General features: G+C 40.5%; 1 protein-coding gene across 1 annotated transcript in view; it reads left to right on the top strand.

Annotated features, from left to right (window-relative positions):
- ELP3 (elongator acetyltransferase complex subunit 3) overlaps positions 1 to 22337 on the top strand; it is an 82403-nt gene that overhangs the window by 29188 nt on the left and 30878 nt on the right. Inside the window, exons 8-9 of the mRNA XM_079298200.1 lie at positions 4700 to 4861; positions 11201 to 11327. Coding sequence (XP_079154326.1) covers positions 4700 to 4861; positions 11201 to 11327 — 289 coding nt within the window. The remainder of the gene's footprint in view (positions 1 to 4699; positions 4862 to 11200; positions 11328 to 22337) is intronic.

Here is a 22337-nt window from a genome sequence, read left to right as displayed (position 1 = left end):
GCCAAATTACCCCTGACTGCATAAATAGTGGGAAATTGGATGGGAATAGGCAAATCATGTCCCAGCTGGATGTGGAGCTGGGTGGCTTTTTTTGGTAGCAAAAGGCCCCAAAAAGCTGGAGGAGAGCTGAGAATAGGGGTGGGGATGATGCAAGAATTCCAATTTGAGAGCAGGGATAGGGTGAGCTTTAAATCCCAAACCATCCTGGGATTTTGGGAATGATCAAAACTCCTTGGGTCTGACTCTGATTCCTCAGTGGCAGCACAACCTAAAATTTAGGGGGGATTTTTTTTTTTTGGATTCGTGGCACTGGGAAAGGGGAGATTTGGGTGGGATATTGAGAAGGAATTCCTCCCTGTGAGGGTGGGAATGGAATGGAATTCCAGGGAATTTGTGGCTGCCTCATCCCTGGAAGTGTCCAGCTTGGAGCCACCTGGGATAGTGGAAAATATCCAAAATTACCTTTTTGAGGTCCCTTCCAACCCAAACCATTCTGGAATTTTGGGATTCAACAGCTTTTCCTGCTGATTACAGTGTAATTCCCAAGCACGCATCAGTTTTTATGTTTTTTGGGGGTTTTTTTCCCTCTTCTGACTGTAGAATAGCTGTCTTGGATCTAGTTTAAACTAAGAGATCCTCACAATTTGATTAAAAATAACATTAAATCCTGATGTAAATCCATCTTTAGGACATGCCCCTCATCCAATGTTCCCTGCCTTTCTGATCTCCCCCCAGCTCTGTTTCACAGCTCACCCCTGCCACTGCAAAATGTGGAAATTGAATATAAAACAGCACCAGATCGATTTAATAAAAAAAAAAAAAAAGGAAATATCAAATGTAATTTAGTTGTATAATGCAGCTTTGTGCTGGGTAATAATACCCAGTTCAGCTTTTATGGGCACTCTGTGATAATTCCCTCCAGAAAATGGCAGGTTATGTAAATCCACTAAAGCTTTTAATTCATGTCCACTTCTGATATTTCTTGTGTTTGGCTTCTAAACCAATAAAATCCCTGCCTTTGGTGTCAGCTTTTGAATGAAATAGACTTTCCTTTTGCAAATAGGAGAAAATGTTCAATATCCAAATGAACCTTTTGAGTTTGGGAGCAGAGAAAAGATATAAAAAAAAAAATCAAATTTCTCTTTCTTTCTTCTGCAAACCACGGTGATTTAATTGAATTATTTTTACCTCCTCTCTGTATTTCTATATTTCTTCTGCAAACCATGGTGATTTAATTGAATTAATTTTTACCTCCTCTCTGTATTTCTATATTTCTACCCTGATTTTAGGTGTTGATAGGAGCAAATACTTTGTCCCAAGTTTTTGGTTTGGTTTTTTTTTTTTTTTTTTTGCTTCTTTCACTCTGATTTCTCTTTTAATTTTTGCAAATCACGTCCTCCAAAGTGGGTGTTTGGGAGTCTGCTGTTAATGAATCACACTTTGGCACTGTTTTCCCTGATGTGATAAACAATTGGTGCTGCTGGGCTGTCAGATTAGTGAGCCACAAACTTGGAAATGTTTCACGTACTTTTTATTCTAATTTTTTTTTTCCCCCCCAATTCTTCTTTTGACAACCTGTCCCCCCAAATATCTCGGTCTTTATATAGATTTGAGCAGTTTGAAAGGATGTTAATATTTTTTTAATGAGTCTGAACCCAATTGGGGAATTTGTTTTGTTGGGTTTTTTTGGAGGTTTGAAGGATTTTGATCGGGTTTTGTCTTTTTTTTTTTTTTTTTTTTTTTTTTTGGAAATTGAGTGTTCTGAAAGCTTTATTTCCATTCAGAAATTTCCAGCAACAGGATGATGAATCTTTACAGACTCCTAATAAAGAGCTGAACTTAGTCATCCTTTCCATTTGAGTGTGCAGGTGTGGGAATAACATCCCTCTCTTCCTCAAGGTGTCCCCGTTTTTCACCATCATTTCCTATTAACACCCAAAAATCATCATTTTGGGCCATTAAAGAGACTAATATCCCCTCAAACATCCTGGTTTGGGGCTTAGCCAGGTTCTCTCTGCTGTTCCAAAAGAAATTTTCTCTCTTCCTGCTGTAAATTTGTGCTGTGGATTTGTTGCAAGGTTCAGGAAAAACACTCTGGGGAATTGATTTCCCCATGGAAAGGAATTTTCTCCTCACTGGCCATGGTGGGGATCGATGATTTCCTTTTGTGAACTTGGATTTGGGTTCTTTTTTTTTTTTTTTTTTTTTCCTTTTTTCTTTCTCTCACAGGTCAGTGACTTCCCATTTGTCATCAGAGTGGAGTTTTTTACCAGCTGGAGTAATTAGTCTTCATTAGACCTCCAGTGAGAAAGGGCACAAAAGGAGGAAAAATTCTTGACGACGGATTTTGGTTTTGTTCGATTCCTACAGCTCCCAAAGGGATTGTAGGGGATTTTTCATGGACATCCTTGTGAAATCCCCTCCAGGCTGCCACAGCTCTTTGTGACCCAGACTGTATTAATTACAACCCCAATTAATTAATACAACCCAGATTGCATTAATGTGCATTTTTGTGCATCGTTTCACCCACACGTCGCCAAAACACCGCAGGAATTTCGACCTTTCAGCCTCAAAAACCTGGGACATGCCAGGAACTCTTCCCATTTGGAACCCTGAAGCCTGAGAGTTTTGAACTTTCTGGTTTTTTCTGGCACTGCTTTTGACTTGAGGCTTTGAAGAAAGCTTCAAATTTGAGTGATAAAATTAGAATCACTGGTGCATATGTGATGTAATTTAATTTAGTGAAGGGTTTGGAATTTGGGGTTTAGGTGTGGGATAAGATGGAAGGTTCTGGTCTGTTGGCTCTTCTTGTTCCCTCTTCATAATTTCATGTAGTTTTTGAGTGGATGGAAAATGCCACACTGCAAGTCACAGGTGTTTGGTCAAAAAATCAAATTTCTCTTTCTTTCTTCTGCAAACAGTGGGGATTTAATTTAATTATTTTCTATATTTCTATATTTCTACCCTGATTTTAGGTGTTGATAGGAGCAGGTGCCCTTTGTCCCAAGTTATCTCAAGACTTTTTTTTCTCCTTTCTTTCACTCCAGTTTCTCTCTTAAATTTTGCAAATCACTTTTTCCAAAGAGGGTTTGGGAGTCTGAGAGAATGAGAGAAAGATGAACAAAGAGACACACACCACCCAAAATCCTCCATCCTGTCCCATACCTATCACACTATTATAAAAACCTCACGTTTGAAACCCTTCACCATGTGAAATCACACACTTCTAATTCACTACACACCCGTGATTTTAACTCCAAAACTCAAATTTGGAAGCTTTCTCCAAGGCCTCAGGTCAGAAACAGTGTTCTCCTGGGGTTCAGTGCCAGAAAGCACAGAAAGCTCAAAAAAACCCAAATTTGTGGGATCCGACATCTTCCAATCTAGTTATTCTGTGAATTCTGTGAAAAGTGCTGTAAAACTCTCTGTACCATAGATAACAATTAAGAAACGAGTCCTCACGTGAGATCACCACGTATTAGTGTTTATCTTCTTTTTCACCACATATTGTTTATCTTCTTTTTCACCACATATTGTTTATCTTCTTTTTCATCACATTTTAGTGCTTCTCTTTTTTCACCAGATATTAGTGTTTATCTTTTTCACCATGTATTAGTGTTTATTTTCTTTTTCACCACATTTTAGTGTTCATCTTCTTTTTAACCACATTTTAGTGATCATCTTCTTTTTCACCACATTTTAGTGTTTATCTTTTTCACCATGTATTAGTGTTTATCTTTTTCACCATGTATTAGTGGTTATCTTCTTTTTCACTCCATATTAGTTTATCTTCTTTTTCCTCTGCCTTCAGTCAGAGTGGGGATTGAAGCACAAGGGTCAGGATTCAGTAACCCATCCACACCTTCCCAAGAGAAAGGCTGTGCTGACTCAAGTTTTTTCTGTGCATTCCAGTTTTATTCTGCAGCCAATCCCTTCAGCATCTCACTGTCCTGTTTTGAGGGACAGGTGTCTGCCAATAAAGGCAGGAGCTTCTCTTTGAAATAGAGAATGTAAACCCCCTCCCTCCAAATTATTATCATTTTGAAATTAAGGGGCTCTCAGGCAAAGATAGGGGAATTAGGAATAACAGTTCTGTACTAGGACAATTCCAATAGCAATGCAGTATTACAGAGAACAATCCCAACCCCTGCCAGAGTCAGAATCCAAGCTGACACAGTCAGTCAGTCAGGGTGGTGGCACAGTCCCATTCCATGGTGGCTGCATCCTCCTGCAGGGGCAGATGTGGTTCAGCTGGAGCAGTGCTCCTGGAGAAGGTGCAGTTTCCTCTGAAGGTGCAGGGATGTTGTGGGAAGGTCCAGTTTTCCTCTGGAATCCAGTGGAAAGGCTGCTCTGGTGTTCCAAATCTCAGTTTTTGTCTGGGTAGGAAAGGCTTGGCTCCTGCCCTGGCTGGAGCATCTCCCAGTGGGATGATGGAATTTTATCAGCCATGCACTGGGACTCAGTGGCCATGAACAGGAGATATCTCCTGGAGGGAGGATGGGCTGTGGGAAGATAAAGATGATTGCCCAGCTGGTTTAAAGATGGCCCATTAGCAGAGAATATGTGCCAGGAGATCAGGGGCACTGGTGATAAAACCCACATTGCTGACCACATCAACCCAACTCAACCTCTCAATCTCCTTTTCCACCACATGGCCATCACCCCTTGAGTCCACTAACTCTGTGATTTTTTGTTGCAGGTACTCAGAGAGGAGCCTGACCAAGTGTGTGGGGATCACCATCGAGACGCGGCCGGATTACTGCCTGCGGCCGCACCTGAGCGCCATGCTGAGCTACGGCTGCACCCGCCTGGAGATCGGCGTGCAGAGCGTCTACGAGGACGTGGCCAGGGACACCAACAGGTGTGGGGCTGTGCAGGGGCTTTTCATCTCCAGCTGCTCTACAGGCTCCTGCTCTGGAGCTCTGCAGGCACCAGCTCTGGAGCTCTGCAGGCACCAGGTCTGGAGCTCTACAGGCACCACCTCTGGAGCTCTACAGGCTCCTGCTCTGGAGCTCTACAGGCACCAGCTCTGGAGCTCTACAGGCTCCTGCTCTGGAGCTCTACAGGCACCACCTCTGGAGCTCTACAGGCTCCTGCTCTGGAGCTCTCAGGCACCTGCTCTGGAGCTCTCCAGGCTCCTGCTCTGGAGCTCTACAGGCACCTGCTCTAGAGCTCTCTGGCTCCTGCTCTGGAGCTCTCAGGCACCTGCTCTGGAGCTCTACAGGCTCCTGCTCTGGAGCTCTACAGGCTCGTGCTCTGGAGCTCTCAGGTTCCTGGTCTGGAGCTCTCAGGCACCAGCTCTGGAGCTCTCAGGCTCCTGCTCTGGAGCTCTACAGGCTCCTGCTCTGGAGCTCTCAGGCTCCTGCTCTGGAGCTCTACAGGCTCCTGCTCTGGAGCTCTACAGGCACCTGCTCTGGAGCTCTACAGGCTCCTGCTCTGGAGCTCTCAGGCTCCTGTTCTGGAGCTCTACAGGCTCCTGCTCTGGAGCTCTACAGGCACCTGCTCTGGAGCTCTACAGGCTCCTGCTCTGGAGCTCTCAGGCTCCTGCTCTGGAGCTCTACAGGCTCCTGCTCTGGAGCTCTCTGGCTCCTGCTCTGGAGCTCTACAGGCTCCTGCTCTGGAGCTCTACAGGCACCAGCTCTGGAGCTCTCAGGCTCCTGCTCTGGAGTCTCAGGCTCCTGCTCTGGAGCTCTACAGGCTCCTGCTCTGGAGCTCTCTGGCTCCTGCTCTGGAGCTCTACAGGCTCCTGGTCTGGAGCTCTACAGGCTCCTGCTCTGGAGCTCTCAGGCTCCTGGTCTGGAGTCTCAGGCTCCTGCTCTGGAGCTCTACAGGCACCTGCTCTAGAGCTCTCAGGCTCCTGCTCTGGAGCTCTCAGGCACCTGCTCTGGAGCTCTACAGGCTCCTGCTCTGGAGCTCTACAGGCTCCTGCTCTGGAGCTCTCAGGCTCCTGCTCTGGAGCTCTACAGGCTCCTGCTCTGGAGCTCTACAGGCACCTGCTCTGGAGCTCTACAGGCTCCTGCTCTGGAGCTCTCAGGCTCCTGCTCTGGAGCTCTACACGCTCCTGCTCTGGAGCTCTCTGGCTCCTGCTCTGGAGCTCTACAGGCTCCTGCTCTGGAGCTCTACAGGCACCTGCTCTGGAGCTCTACAGGCTCCTGCTCTGGAGCTCTCAGGCACCTGCTCTGGAGCTCTACAGGCTCCTGCTCTGGAGCTCTCAGGCACCTGCTCTGGAGCTCTACAGGCTCCTGCTCTGGAGCTCTACAGGCACCAGCTCTGGAGCTCTACAGGCTCCTGCTCTGGAGCTCTACAGGCACCTGCTCTGGAGCTCTACAGGCTCCTGCTCTGGAGCTCTCAGGCTCCTGCTCTGGAGCTCTACAGGCTCCTGCTCTGGAGCTCTACAGGCACCAGCTCTGGAGCTCTACAGGCTCCTGCTCTGGAGCTCTACAGGCTCCTGCTCTGGAGCTCTACAGGCTCCAGCTCTGGAGCTCTCAGGCACCACCTCTGGAGCTCTACAGGCTCCTGCTCTGGAGCTCTCAGGCTCCTGGTCTGGAGCTCTCAGGTTCCTGCTCTGGAGCTCTACAGGCTCCTGCTCTAGAGCTCTCAGGCTCCTGCTCTAGAGCTCTCAGGCTCCTGGTCTGGAGCTCTACAGGCACCTGCTCTGGAGCTCTACAGGCTCCTGCTCTGGAGCTCTCAGGCTCCTGCTCTGGAGCTCTACAGGCTCCTGCTCTGGAGCTCTCAGGCTCCTGCTCTAGAGCTCTCAGGCTCCTGTTCTGGAGCTCTACAGGCACCTGCTCTGGAGCTCTTCAGGCTCCTGCTCTGGAGCTCTTCAGGCTCCTGCTCTGGAGCTCTCTGGCTCCTGCTCTGGAGCTCTCTGGCTCCTGCCTCGTCGGGTAATTTTCTGAATAAGCAAAGTAGCTAGTGGGTAAAAATGTTGTTTATTACAAAGTTTATTACAATGTTGTTTATTACATCAGTCTCAGCAGTACGCAGGCAAGCAATAGCTGGCAGCAGTGGCAAAAGCAATGTCAACAAAGCAAAAAGGCAAGAGGCAAGTGGATAAAAGCCACAGTGGCTAAAAGCTGAATGGCCAAAAGCACCAACTCTCCCCAATACTCCAGACAAGCAATAGGTAACAGCAATGGCAAAAGCAAAGCAACAAAGCAGAAAGGCAAGAAAGGCAAGAGGATAAAAGCCACAATGGCTAAAAGCACCAACTCTCCCCAATACTCCTATATAGGATTTTTCCAACAAGCTAAGACACAAACTCAGACCACCACTCCTTAAACTATTAGAATTCCAGTTTCTTAGCACACCAGGTTATGTACAGACTACAATCTACCTTGTTCTATGTGAAAAATGTAAGCAATATTCTTACTATAGCTCTATTATGTCTAAGTCCTGTCTACCACTGTGGGCCTGGATCCTCTTGCTGAAGGTGTCAGAATGTCTCAACCTTCACTAGAACTCTCACTTCCATTCTGGCATTTGAAACCTTTCACTTACTAAAAGCATTAGAACTCACTCTGAAATTACTGACTGACTTCTACTTAAATGTCTACTTTATGTGTGAGTGGCTTAACATACTTCAGTCCATCCAAAGGCTTTAATTCAATCCCTGCACTCTGATTTCTCTTTTAGGAATTCAGAGAGACCCCTGAGTCCAAGAGTGGGACTCAGCTCCAGGGAATCCCAGCTGGCTTGGGTGGGATGGGCCTCAAATTCCAGCCTCTTCTGTCCCCAGGCATGTCCCAGATTTCCTTGGACACTCCCAGGGATTCTCTGGGAATTCCAGCCCAGCCAGGAATTCCTTCCCGAGCTCCCCTTTCCCAGTGGAGCCATTCCCTGGCTCCTCTCCCTCCAGCCCTTTCCCCAATCCCAGCTCTCCTTTCCCTCTGCCAAAGGATTCCCTGGATCCTCCCCTGATCCAGCTGCACATTCCCAGCTCTCCCAGCCTGGCATTGGATCCATTCCCATCCCAATTCCTCTCTGGGAAGGAATTTTGGGATCCAGGGGCTTCACTGGGAATTTGGGACTCCAGGAAGGGTCTCCCTTCCCTTTTCCATCCCCCAATTCCATAAAAATCCCTGGGGATGGATCCTGAGTGTCCTGGATCCCAGAATGGTTTGGATGGGATCCATGGACCTTCAATCCCATCCCATTCCAGCCCCACCATCCCAAACTGGTTCAAACCCACCCTTGGACACTGCCAGGGATTCTCTGGGAATTCCAGCCCAGCCAGGAATCCCTTCCCAAGCTCCCCTTTCCCATTTCCTGCCCCTCCATCCCTTTCCCCAGTCCCAGCTCTCCCAGAGCCCACTGAGGATCCCCTGGATCCTTCTGGAATCCTTCAGCTCCTATTTCCTTGTCCAATTCCCATTGAAAAGGGAATATTGGAACATTTCATTTATTTCCTTTGTTGAAATAAACCAACAAACCCCAGCAGATTCCCTGTTCCCTTTGTGCCCTTTTGTTGGCAAAATGGAATTTTGTGGGTTCCATTCCTCAGCAGGAGAAAATGGAATTGTGATATTTTAGCTGGGACTCAGATGCTTTTCTCATATTGTACATTTGGGATTTTTAAATGTTTTTTCCTCTCTGTATTATCCATCTCTTATTTTTTAAATATATCTGTTCTTTCTCTTTTATGTTTTTTTAAAAATATATTAATTTATTTCTCTGTGTTTTAATATATCCATTATTATTTTAATGTATCCATTCTTCTCCTGCATTGTCCACCTCTTTATTTTAAAATATTTTCATTCCTCCCCTGTGCTGCACACCTCTTTTCCTAATGACACCACAAATAAATTCAATTTTGGGAGGTAGAACATTGCCCAGGGAGATCCTGCAATTCCTGTCCCAAATTAATTTACAATTTACAACACTGTGTAATTTTTGGGGTGTTTTCCACCTTTTTTTCCCCTCCTCCAGGTGCCAGGAGAAGTGACACAGGCCATTCCCCAAATTCATTCCAGGCATACAGAACCCTTAGGGATTGGAAAAATACATTTCCAGGAGGAAATATATTTTTATTATATATATATTTATTATATATTTATTTTTATTATAATTCCTTATAATTTTAGCCCAAAGAACTGTTTTACTCTGCAGGAAGCAACCAAACCAATCTCTATTATTTATTTATTTCAAACCTGATCATTCTGAGATTTATTTTTTTTTTCCCTTTTTTTTTTTCCACTCCTGCCATTCTCTCAAGCTGTTCCTTCCAATTCCACATTCCTGTGGCCTCCCAGAGATTTTTTTAATAACCATAATCACAGGTAATGGCAGAGAGATTCTGGCTGGATGGGCAAAACACATTTTTGTTAATTCCTCACCTCAAAAGCAAATCTGAAAACATTGAGAGTTTTCTTCCCAGAAAATCCAAGGAGGAATCCCAAAAAAATTTGGATCTGGATGTCACTTCCATGGTCCTAAAAAACCAAAAAATCCCAAAAAATTCCAGGTGTTTTCCTCCTCTGGATGCCAGAACATTAAGGAATGCTTCCTCTTCATCTGAATTATTACAACTCTCAATTGAACAATTAATTCCTCATCAGCTCCTAAAACCTTTTTTTTATTAATTTTTTTTTATTTTTCCCATCTCAAATTTAATTTTTAAAGGCTCTCCCAGAGCTCTTCCTAAAATTCTCCTCAACTTCTCCCAATTTTTGGAGCAATGACTTGAGAAACACTTTGAGAAACAACAAAAAAAAAAAAGGTGATTTTTTTTTTTTTTTTTTTTTTTGTTTCCCCTCTGTTGCAACGACCTCATTTTGCTTTTCTCCTTTGTGTGTTTTTGGGCTCCAAACTTTTTAATATTTAGCTGGTAGCAAAATGTCAGATTACAACCAATTAGGGTAACTGTTTGGAAATTACTTTCTATTATGTTCCATAAGTCATTAGTGAGGTTTCTGAGTGCTTTCAGTGGCTGTGAGGCAGAAAAATATTCAAGAAACAGAGCTGGGCATCAAATAATCAAGTTATTGATGCAGCTCAAATTCCACTTCTAATAAGAAAATAATTTTTATTTATGAAGCAAAGCTTCTATTTGCTCCCCTCAGGCTACTCAAGGTCTTGAGTGATGCTGTCCTTGAACAGTCTCAGAAAAACACTGAAAAAATGAGAAATAAAACTGAGTTTAGAGCTGCCTGGAAAGGTTGGGATCCTCTGGAAGAGAAGGAGGGGAAAAAGATGCTTAAAAAAAATTTAAAATAATAAGAAGCAGCTGGTTTGGTTTCTGTGAAAGGCAGAATGAACACAAAGGGAGTTGGATTTTTTTAATCCAGAGGGATTTGGTGGAGAGAGGGAAAAAATAATAAAAAAAAAAAATAAAATTCACCTGCAGAGCTCCTCTGGGTGCCAGGAATTCCAAGAGTTGGGAGGAAAACAAGGGTGGAAGTGGAAAACAGGGAATATCCAGGAATGGAGTTTGTGGGGATTTAGTTCTGTGGTGGGAATCTCCTGATTGGAGCTGTGGTGGTGGAAAAAAAAGGAATTTTCTCCAGAAATTTGGTGATTTTTGGGCTCCAAATCCCCCCAAATCCAGAGTGGAAGAACATGGAATCCTCCTGCAATCCCAATCCAGATTTGTGGGGAATTCACATTTCTCCAGAAGGAATTTTGGGGTGATTTTCAGCTTTTGCTTCCATCCCTTTTTTTTCCTGCTGTTTTTATTCCTGGTTTATTCTGAAGCACACATGCTCTGACACCAACCTGGATTTCCAAAATCTCTTGGAGTTTGGAAAACTCTCCTTTCCTGGGATAGAAATGGAAAACAAGGAATATTCAGGAATATGGGAGAGAGGCAGGATTTTGTGATTATTTTGTTCTATGGTGGGAATCTCCTGATTTGAGCTGTGGGGGTGGAATGAAAAAAAAATATTTTTTTTCTCCAGAAATTTGGTGATTTTTGGGCTCCAAATCCCCCAAAATCCAGAGTGGAAGAACATGGAATCCTCCTGCAATCCCAATCCAGATTTGTGGGGAATTCACATTTCTCCAGAAGGAATTTTTGGGGGTGACTTTCACCTTTGGCTGCTTTTAACAAATTCAATTAACAATTTTAACACTCAACAAACCCCTTCTAGGCACAGTTTTACCTCCAAACTCAGCCCTCCCAGGGGGATCATCCCAATTAAACCCATTCCAAATGATTTTTCCTGCCTTTTGCTGATTTTTTTTCCCCTATTTCTTTTCCCAGGGGTCACACAGTGAAGGCTGTGTGTGAATCCTTCCATCTGGCCAAGGATGCTGGGTTTAAGGTGGTGGCTCACATGATGCCAGATTTGCCCAACATGGGGCTGGAGAGAGACATGGACCAATTTTTTGTGAGTATTCCTTAAAAAAAAGAAAAAAAAAAACAAAAAACCCCCAGCAATTTCCATAGTTTAATTTTTTTTTGCTGATGGAAAACTTTCGATTCTCAGTTACCAGATTTGTTTCTAAAGGACAAATAATTTTAAACTCTTTGTTGGGTTTTTTTTTTTTTTGAAGAAGGTGAAAAAAAAAAAATAGATTTGTTGAACTACTTCATCCAGAAAATTATATCCCTGTCTCATGCAAGCCTGAGTCACTCAGGTCCCTGTGGGAAACAGCTCCTGTGTTTTTTTCCCCCTCTTGGATTTAGGGTAGGACACAATTCCAAGCTCAAAACATCCTCTCTGGAAGGTAATTAATTACAAAATTAGTGAAAATTAGAGTGTGTGTGTGTTCTAAAGCATTTTTGGCTCAGCCCTGTTCAATTACTTTGTCACTTGATGGAGAAGGAAATATGAAATTATTCCTGGGGAAAATTGGAATGAGAGGAATAAAGAGCAAATGGGGAGCAGTGCAATGATTTAACTACTTTGGTTGGTTTTTCAGGGTTTTTATTTTTTCCTTTTTTCTGAGTTAAAATTGGGTGTTTCTGGTTTTTTTGAAACTGCAGAAATTGGAGTCGTGACAGAGGAAATCCCAGGGGGATTTCTGGGGGAGGTTGAGCTGGGTGCTAAAAAATATCAGTGAAATGAAATATATTGATTAAAAAATACAGGCAGAAAGCAGAAAGGCACATCTGGGAAAAAAAAACAAAACCACAAAAAAACAACAACCAAAACAGGAAAATGTTGTACAGGGCAGGAAGGGAATCCTGAACCTGGGATAAAAACATTTTTTAGGGGATTTTGTGCAGAATTCCAGGAGTTTTTCCAAAATAAAATTTCTTGATTTTCATCCAAGGTGAGAGATGGGAAGTGATGAGCACAAAACTCCAAATTTCTGCTCCAGATTCTGCCCCTGGATTTATTTTTAATTTTTTTTTTTTTTTTTTTTTGCCATGCTCTGCTCAAGTAGAGTTGGGCACTGAATTTTTATGGAATTATTTGTGATACCAAAACCCAGCAAAATCTTGAATTCTTCCCCCAATATCTCGTGGAATTCTGTGGGGTTGGGATGGAATTTGTGGTGAAAAAGTGGGAATAATAACCAAAAAAAAAAAAAAAAGGCAAGAGCCAACCCTGGCCAAATCTGAGGTATTTGCAAAATGGGAGGAATTACTTCAAGTTTTTTTGATTAATTTAATTTAATAATAATAATTATCCTTTGTTGCTTGTTGGTGATGAGTAGTTAAAGAATTTCCACTGGAATTGCTCCTGATTGGCTGCAGGAAATTTGGGAATGTGTTGGGAAGTTGAATTTCTGGATTGTGAGGGGAAGGGTGAGTTCCATCTGTGCATTAATGACAATTTTCCCAGAAATGTTCAGAATTGGGAGGCAAAATTGAGGCTGGAATTGGGAGAGGAGGAATTCAAATCAAGGTGGGGAGAGGAGTTGAGGATAGAAAAGAAGCATCATTCTCATCCTCATTTCAATATTTTATAATTAATTTTTTTTAAAAAAAATATCCTTTTAAATACCAGAGAATAAAACACCAAATCAAATTGATTGATTTATATCCCAGAGCCCTGGTGAACATAACAGGAATATCCAGATAAATTCCTAAAATTCCCTCATTCCCAAGGATTCAGCTGGAGAGTTCAAACCCTGTTTCCTGCCTTAAAATCTTCATTTTGAGTTGATAAAAAACCAATTTATTGATGTGCTGGGCTGTGTAAATGTTAATCCAGGCTGGTAAATATTTAAAATTAATTTAATTAATGCATAAAATTAATGAGGATCCAAGTGGAGGCATCTCCTTACACCTGTGGAATCCTGGAATGGTTTGGGTGGGATTCATGGATTTTCAATCCCATCCCAGGGATTTCTGCCATCCCAGGATACTCCAAAATTTCCTTGGATGCTCCCCAGGGTTTTTTTGGGAATTCTTCCAGCCAGAATTCCTTCCCAAATCCCATTTCCTCCTATTTTCTCAGGGAATTTCCTCCATTCCCAGCCTGGGATTGGATCCATCCCCAATTTGGGAAGGAATTTTGGGAATTCACTGAGAATTTGGGACTCCAGGAAAGGTCTTCCTTCCATTTTTCCATCCCTGAATTCCATAAAAATCCCTCCTGAATGTCCTGGATCCCAGAATCCCTGAATGGTTTGGGATGGGATTGAAGCTGGAATTATGACACCCAAATTTCTTTCCTTGGGCACTGCCAGGGATTTGCTGGGAATTCCAGCCCAGCTGGGAATTCCTTCCCAAATCCCATTTCCCCCTTTTTCCAGGGAATTCCCTCCATTCCTAGCCTGGCATTGGATCCATCCCCATCCTCTCTGGGAGGGAATTTTGGGAATTTGGGACTCCAGGAAAGGTCTCCCTTCCCTTTTCCATCCCTGAATTCCATAAAAATCTCTCCTGAGTGTCCTGGATTCCAGAATCCCAGAGTGGTTTGGGATCCATGGATTTCAATCCCATCCCATCCCACCATCCCAGCCTGATCCAACCTTTCCTTGGACACTCCCAGGGATTCTCTGGGAATTCCAGCCCAGCCAGGAATCCCTTCCCAAATCCCACCCCAAGCTCCCCTTTCCCATTTGAAGCCATTCCCTGTATCCTGTCCCTCCATCCCTTTCCCAAATCCCAACTCTCCTGAGCCCCTTTAGGCTCTGAGCTCTCCCTGGATCCTTCCCTTCTCCAGGTGAACATTCCCAGCTTTATTTCTCATTTTGGGACAACAATCCCCTGCCTTTCCAGCTATTTCCCTTTGATTTTGAGGTGATTCCAAATAACTTTGGCCAAAATCAATTTTATTTCCTGTGCATCCCCCTCCTCTGCACCCAGCTCAGCAGAAGGTCAGGCACAAAGGAAGTTGTGAGCACCTTCAGCACCAGTTGAAATAATAAATCCAGGGGCTTCTCCTGGGAAGGGTATAATGCTGATGGTGCTGAAAAAATGCTGGGTGCTTCTTCAACTGGGGCAGGTAATTACAGCTCCAGAGGAATGTCCCCTCTGTCCCTTCTGACCTATTGATTTTCCTGCTGCTCCCCCATCCCAGCCTGGCAGCCTTCTCCCAGCTGTGTGTCACCAGCAGCTGGTTTTATTCATAATAACTGGAAATACTCTGATAGAGGAGGGTGTGTTGTCTGTATTTTTATTGTATTGATTTTTAATTTTTATTTTATTTTATTTTTGGTACCTTTCCTTTCCTTTCCTTTCCTTTCCTTTCCTTTCCTTTCCTTTCCTTTCCTTTTCCTTTCCTTTCCTTTCCTTTCCTTTCCTTTCCTTTCCTTTCCTTTCCTTTCCTTTCCTTTCCTTTCCTTTCCTTTCCTTTCCTTTCCTTTCCTTTCCTTTCCTTTCCCATGAGCTTTAAGGTCTCTCCCAACCCAAATAATTCCATGTTTCTCCAATTCCATAATTTTTCACTGCTTGCACTGTGAATTTTCAGTTCCCTTTTTCACTCTGATCCCATGTCCCAGCTTCACTATTCCCTTTTTTTCTGGTTTTTTTTTCCCTCCTCCCTTGCTCATGGATTCTTTTTATATCCTCAGAGGATTTCCTTCCTACTCCAGGTCTTCTCCACCCCATTCCACAGCAAGGAATGGACACAAAGACTAAAAATAAAAACCCCCAAAACCCTTCCCAGAGGCAGGCAGAGCCTGCCAAGGCAGGTGGTCAGAGGAAATAATTGGAATAATGGTGAGGATAAATCAGGGGCTCAGCAGGAATGATGGAATTGTGGCTGGAGCAGACACCTCAGAGGTGGCTCTGCAAGCGGGGAGATGCTTGGGGGGATTCATGAATCATGTTTGCCAGGCTGAACTTGGGGTTGGAGCAAAAAAAGCCCCAAAAAACAAACCTAACTAACCCCAAAAAACTCCACAAAAACAAAATAAAAACCCCCAAAAGCACAAAAAACTCCACAAAATGACCTCAAAAGCAAAACCAAAATCAAACCCAAAAAACCCAAATAAAAAAAACCAAGTAACCCCCAAAAAACTCCACAAAAACAAAAAACCCCAAAAAGCACAAAAAACCCACAAAAAACACCAAAACAACCTCAAAACCAAAACCAAAAAAACCCCAAAAAACCCAAATTAAAAAAAAAAAACAAGTAACCCCCAAAATACTCCACAAAAACAAAACAAAAACACCAAAAAGCACAAAAAACCCATTAAAAAACCCGAAAACAACCTCAAAAACAAAACCAAACCCAAAACAAAAAAATAATAAAAAACCCAAACAAAAAAACCCAAGTAACCCCCCAAAAAATCCACAAAAACAAAATAAAAACCCCAAAAAGCACAAAAAACCTACAAAAAAATCCCAAAACAACCTCAAAAGCAAAACCAAAATCAAACAAAAAACCCAAAACCAAAAAAAAAAACCAAAAAACCAAGTAACCCCCCAAAAATCCACAAAAACAAAATAAAAACCCCAAAAAGCACAAAAAACCCACAAAAAGCCTCAAAACAACAAAAAACCCCCAACAACTTAAAAAGCAAAACGAAAACCAAACAAAAAAACTCAAAAAAAACCCCAAACAAAAAAACCCAAGTAACCCCTTAAAAACTCCATAAAAACAAAACAAAAACACCAAAAAGCACAAAAAACCCACAAAAAACTCCCAAAACAACCTCAAAAGCAAAAGCAAAACCAAACAAAAAAACCCAAAACAAAAAAAAACCCAAAAAAACCCCCAAGTAACCCCCAAAAAACTCCACAAAAACAAAAGAAAAAACCCCAAAAGCACAAAAAACCCACAAAAAACCCCAAAGCAAAACAAAAACCAAACAGCAAAAAAAGCCACAAAACCCAAAAAAAAACCCAAAAAACCAAAACAAAAAAAGTCAAGAAACCTCAAAACCAAAAATCACAAAAATACCAAAAAAAAACCCCCAAAAACCCCAAAACAACAGCAAAAAATCAACAAAAAACTCCAAAGCAAATGTATTTATCATTTATTTATAGTGTCTATTTATAGATTATTAACAACAGGTTTATGAATAGATGGAATTTTGCTGTTATTTTATTTTTATTTTATTTTTTACAGATTTCTTTTGATTTTTTAATAGGGTTTGCTTGAACATGGTTTATTGGTGGAAATTCTTTTTTTTTTTTTTTTTTTCCCTTTGTGTGTCCCATCTAAAGTGTCACATAAATAAAATTATGAGGTGAAAAAAACCTCATTTCATGGGAATTTAGCTGAGGAGATTTTTTTTTTTTTTGATTCCCATCTGCAGATCTGTTCTTTAAATAAAACAAAATCGCTGGATGAGTTCAGCCTGAAAATTCCTGCTCTTAGTCATGTGGCAAGATGGGATTTTTATTTTTTTTTTATTTTATTTTATTTTATTTTTATTTTTTTCTGGAGGAATTGCAAAATAAGCAGTTTCTAAGAAATGAGCTAATTTTAGTGCCAGGCTTGATGCATCTGGGATGTGAGTGATGCAGAGAGATGATCAGGAGGGTTGGACAAGAGAAGGGGAGAAATAATCTGAAATAAAAAGGGAAATGAGGGGGAATAATCTGAAATAATAAGGGAAATGAGGGGGAATAATCTGTGGAATAATCTGAAATAAAAAGGGAAATGAGGGGGAATAATCTGTAGAATAATCTGAAATAAAAAGGGAAATGAGGGGGAATAATCTGTAGAATAATCTGAAATAATAAGGGAAATGAGGGGGAATAATCTGTGGAATAATCTGAAATAAAAAGGGAAATGTGGGGGAATAATCTGTGGAATAATCTCAAATAATAAGGAAATGAGGGGGAATAATCTATGGAATAATCTGAAATAATAAGGGAAATGAGGGGGAATATTATGTGGAATAATCTGAAATAAAAAGGGAAATGTGGGGGAATAATCTGCGGTATAATCTGAAATAAAAAGGAAAAGGAGGGAGAATAATCTGTGGAATAATCTGAAATAAAAAGGGAAATGAGGGGGAATAATCTGTAGAATAATCTGAAATAATAAGGGAAATGAGGGAGAATAATCTGTGGAATAATCTGAAATAATAAGGGAAACGAGGGGGAATAATCTGTGGAGTAATCTGAAATAATAAGGGAAATGAGGGGGAATAACCTGTGGAATAATCTGAAATAATAAGGGAAATGAGGGGGAATAATCTGTGGAGTAATCTGAAATAATAAGGGAAATGAGGGAAAATAATCTGAGGGGAATTGAACAATCTGAAATAAAAAGTAAATTGAGGGGGAATAATCTGAGGGGAAATTAATAATCTGAAATAATGAGGGAAAATGAAGGGGAATAATCTGTAGAATAATCTGAAATAAAAAGGGAAATGAAGGAGAATAATCTGAGGGGAAATTAATAATCTGAAATAATAAGGGAAATGAGGGGGAATAATCTGAGGGAAATTAATGATCAAATAGTCTGAGAGGAATTTAATAATCTGAAATAATAAGGAAAAATGAGGGGAATAATCTGTGAAATAATCTGAAGATGAAATAATCTGAGGGGAAATTAATAATTGAAATAATCTGAAGGGAAAATGAGGGGGAAAGGATCTGATTTGAAATGAACAATCTGAGAGAAAATGAGGAGAAATAATGTGTGAAATAATCTGAAGGTGAAATAATTTGAGGGGAGAATGATCATGCAATTATTAGAGGGAAAATGAGGGGAGGAAATGATCTGTGAAATAATATAAAATGAAATAATCTGAGAGGAAATTAATAATCTGAAATAATCACAAGGAAAATGAGGGGGAATAATATGAGGAGAAATTAATAATCTGAAATATTTATAGGGGAAATTAATAATCAGTAATCTGGGTTGAAATTAGGGGAATAATCTGAGGGGGATTGAATAATCTGAAATAATATGAGGGGGAATAATCTGTGAAATATCTGAAAGTGAAATAATTTGAATTTGAATGTGAAATAATCTGAGGGACAAATGTGCATTAAATTATTTGAGGGGAAAAATGAAAGGAAAAATAATCTGAAGGGGAAAATGAGGGGGAAATAATCTGAGGGAAAATTAAGGTGGAATAATCTGTGAAATAATCTGAATCTGAAATAATCTAAAGAGAAATTAATAATCTGAAATAATCATAGGGGAAATGAAAAATCTGTGAAATAATCTGAGGGAAAATAATTCAGAAATAATCTGAGATTAAATGAGGGGAATAATCTGAGGGGAATGAATAATTTGAAATAATCTGAGGGAAATTAGGGGGAATAATCTGAAATAATCTAAAGGTGAAATAATCTGAAGGGGGAAGTGAGGATGGAATAATCTGAGGGGAAAAATGAGGATGAAATTACCTGAGGGGGGAAAAATGAGGGGAAATTATTTGAGAGTGAAATAATCTGAGGGAAATGGGAGGGAAAATAATCTGAGGGGAAATTAGAGTGAAATTTGAGTGAAATAGTCTGAGGAGAAAATGAAGGTGAAATAATGTGAGGGGAAATGAGAAGAAAATAATCTGAGGGGGAAAAAGAGGATTAAATAATCTGAAGGTGGAATAATCAGAGGAGGAAATGAGGATGAAATAATCTGAGGGGTAAAAAATAGGAGAATAATTTGAGGAGAAAATAAGGATGAAATAATCTGAGAGGAAAAATGAAGGTGAAATAATCTGAGGGTGAAATCATCAGAGGGAAAAATGAGAATAAAATGATCTGAGGGTGATGTTACCTCAAACCTTCAGATATCCCCAGCTGCAAATAAATTTCCTGAGGGATCTGTTTTGGTGTTTTTTTTTTTTTCTCAAGGAGATGAAATCCATAATGAAACTAAAATATTGCCCCTGTATCAGAGGCTTTTAATAACTGCAATAAAAGTCAGTTAAAGTGCTGATCTACATTGATTTTTTGCTCCTCTGGGAAGACACTTCCTTTTATTTTTAAATATAACTCCAGTATTTAGTGAGGTAAACAAATCTCCTTCCAGCTCCTTCTAAACATCTCACTGAAAAACTGTGATTTGCAGGTTTTATGTCTGAAAATTTGATTTTTTCCCCCTTTTTAATTTTTTTTTTTTTTTTTTTTTTTTTTGGTGGGTACATCCATCCTGCAGTTCCTCAGGAATCTCAGGAAATATTTCAGCCTCAGCTGGGAAACAATTGGGGTTCTGTGAGCTGTGACCAAAGCCAGGGGTGATTTTGATGTTAATGAGGATTCTTTTCACACCTAATTGCTCTCATATTTCTGATGAAACACAGAAATTGTGCAGAATTGTGGGCTCAGAAAAACTCTGAGGGTCGAGTTTAAATCAGAAATGGGGGGTTGGTGGCAGGGAGATCTTTATATGTTGCACAAAAGCAGAAAAAAAAATTCAGATTATTGTGGGGACAGCTGGTTTTATCCCTAAAAATCAGGATTTTTTTTCCTTCCTCACACACATTTTCCATCAGAGTTATGATAACTCCAATCACTGCCTGCCAGCAGCCTCCCATTCACAAAAAAAAAAGCTGCTGCTCAATAAAAAGGAGCAGTTGAATCCCTTTTTATACTTAAAAAAGGTCAAGGGATGATTTCTGCACTTTGCAGCCCCCCTGGGGTCCTTCAGCCACTCTTGAGAAAAAAAACAGAATTTATTAATTTTTTTTATTATTATTTTTTTAAACCATTCAGAAATTATTTTCTGATTTTTTTTTTGTTGGTTTTTTGTTTTTTCTCCCAGACCCCTTGCTGCTGAATCAATAATGAACATATGGCAGTCAAAAAAAAAAAAAAAAAGGAATAAAGGGATGGAGAGTGCAAATTTCCCAAGCATTTAGGCAAAGGGAGCATCACTCAGAAAAACACAAATTTAATGCAGATCTCCATCAACTACTGGAGAAACCATGAAAACCAAATGAGATTTTTTTTTTTTTGGAGGGTTTAATTGTGGGTTTTGTGTGGGTTTGTATTTTTATTTTAAATTAAAACAGCAGAATGGTTTTGTTGTGTGCATTTGAGGGTGAGGGGAAGAGCACAAAGTTGTTTTGATGCTCCTTGATCAAAGTCAAAGTGGTTTTATTGTTTCAGTGTTGATTTTTGTGAGGTTATGGAGTAATTTTCATGAATTGGAAGGGTTTTTTGTGGATAATAATCACTGGAGAATTTTAGGGACTATTTGTAATTTTTTTTTTCTAATTTTTTGAGAGTATTTATCAAAATTTTTTTTTAGGTCTACCTAGACAGGATTGTTTGGTTTTTAGGTTAGTTTTAGGGTGATGAGTGCTTTAGTGACTTCTATTAAAAATCCATTTTTATTTTTGCTTTTCATTGTGATAGAACATTTTTTCAGACTCTGATGGTTTTTTGTACAATGGAGGGATGAATTTTTTTTTTTTTTTTTTTTAATGATTGAGTTTTCACTTTGCAAAAACACATTAAAGATGTAACTAAATTTGGGTTTTTTGCCTTAAAGATTTAGGGTTGGGTTATCAAAACCAGGATGGAGTTTCTGGGTTTGCTATTTAGTTTTTTTTTGGGAGGGGAGAGGAGACTTTTGAAGTATCACCCACTTTATAAAAACACTTTATTTCCTGAATAAAAAAAAAAAAAAAAAAAAAAAAAAAAGAGAAAACCTGGGTGCTGGGGAAAAGCAAAGAGCAGATTGCTGAAGGAATTTTGGGTTATTCTGGGATGGATGGAGCACCTGCAGATGGGGCTGCTCGGGGCACTGAGCACAATCTGGACAGACCTGGCTGGGTTTGTGTGTCTGGACCAAACCCCCACTCCAAGGTCAGCCTGATCCCCATCCAGGACCTTCCCAAACATCCCCTGTCTCTCCTAAATTGTAAATTAAAATTTGCTATAAATTAAATGAAATTAAATTAGCTGTAATTACAGTAAAAATAAATAACATAATAAATACATTGAGCTGTATTATAAATGCATATCATGGCATTTGCTTTATTAGAAATAATACTCAAATATTAGAAATAACATTTAAATACTGTATGTGTAGTGTTGAAACAATTTTTAAGATACAGTTTTCTTTAAAAATAACATAAACTGATAAAGTGTCTTTGTAATAAGTAAACCACCTGTTTAATTAGATAACACCCAATAAAAACACCTACTGCTGATATACCAATTACCAACCATGTGTAAAAATGGAAAACCACCAATTAAAACTAATAAGAAAAAGGAATTAAAACCCCAGAAACACACTCTAAAAAAAAAACCCCAAAACTTGAAATCAGCCATGTTGCTGAAATATGGAAAACAGTTTATAGAAAAGTTTGGGAATATATGATAAATCTATAAATATATCCTGGCTGTGGGGAGATTCCTGGGTTTATATGAAAAACCAGGAATTTTTTTTTTTTTTTTTTTTTTTTTTTTTTTTTTTGTGGTGGAAAATGTTACTGGTGAGGATTCACTTGGAAAAATTCCATTTATCCTGTGAATTTGAGGATTTTGGGGCTGCTGAGAAAAGCTTCACACAGCTCTTCTTACCTGACACTGAAAATCTGGGAAATTCCAGAACAATCTGGAATTGTTTGAGGTTCAGAGAATTGAGCCTCCTCCACCTTTCCCTTGGCTTGGTGGTTTCCACAAAGGGAAATTTTGGCAGCTTGAAGGTGCCAGGGGCTGAGAGGGTTTTGTTGTGTGGCTGTGGATGGTGGGGAAAGCTGCAGAAATTCCATGGAATGTTGTCCTCCCTCCCTTGGTCATGAGATGTTTGGGAGGGGATGGAAGGTTTTGGATCTTCAGGAGTTTCTCCCCTTGGTCACATCCAAGGGATTGTTCAGGCTGGAAAAATCCCTGGAAATCACCAAATCCAACCATTCCCAGCCAAGGCCACCCTGGATCCATTGATTTAAATCCAACCAGGGATGGGGACTCTACTATGGATCCATGGATTAAAATCTTTCCAGGGATGGGGACCCCAAATCCCCAAGGATTTAAATCCTTCCAGGGATGGGGACTCCAATTCATCGTGGATTTAAATCCCTCCAGGGATGGGGACCCCAAATCCCCAAGGATTTAAATCCTTCCAGGGATGGGG

The sequence above is a fragment of the Erithacus rubecula genome, assembly GCF_903797595.1.
Source record: "Erithacus rubecula genome assembly, chromosome: 2".
Lineage (NCBI taxonomy): Eukaryota > Metazoa > Chordata > Aves > Passeriformes > Muscicapidae > Erithacus > Erithacus rubecula.
Note: the sequence above shows the minus strand (reverse complement) of the source record. Positions and strands in the feature narration are given on the sequence as shown.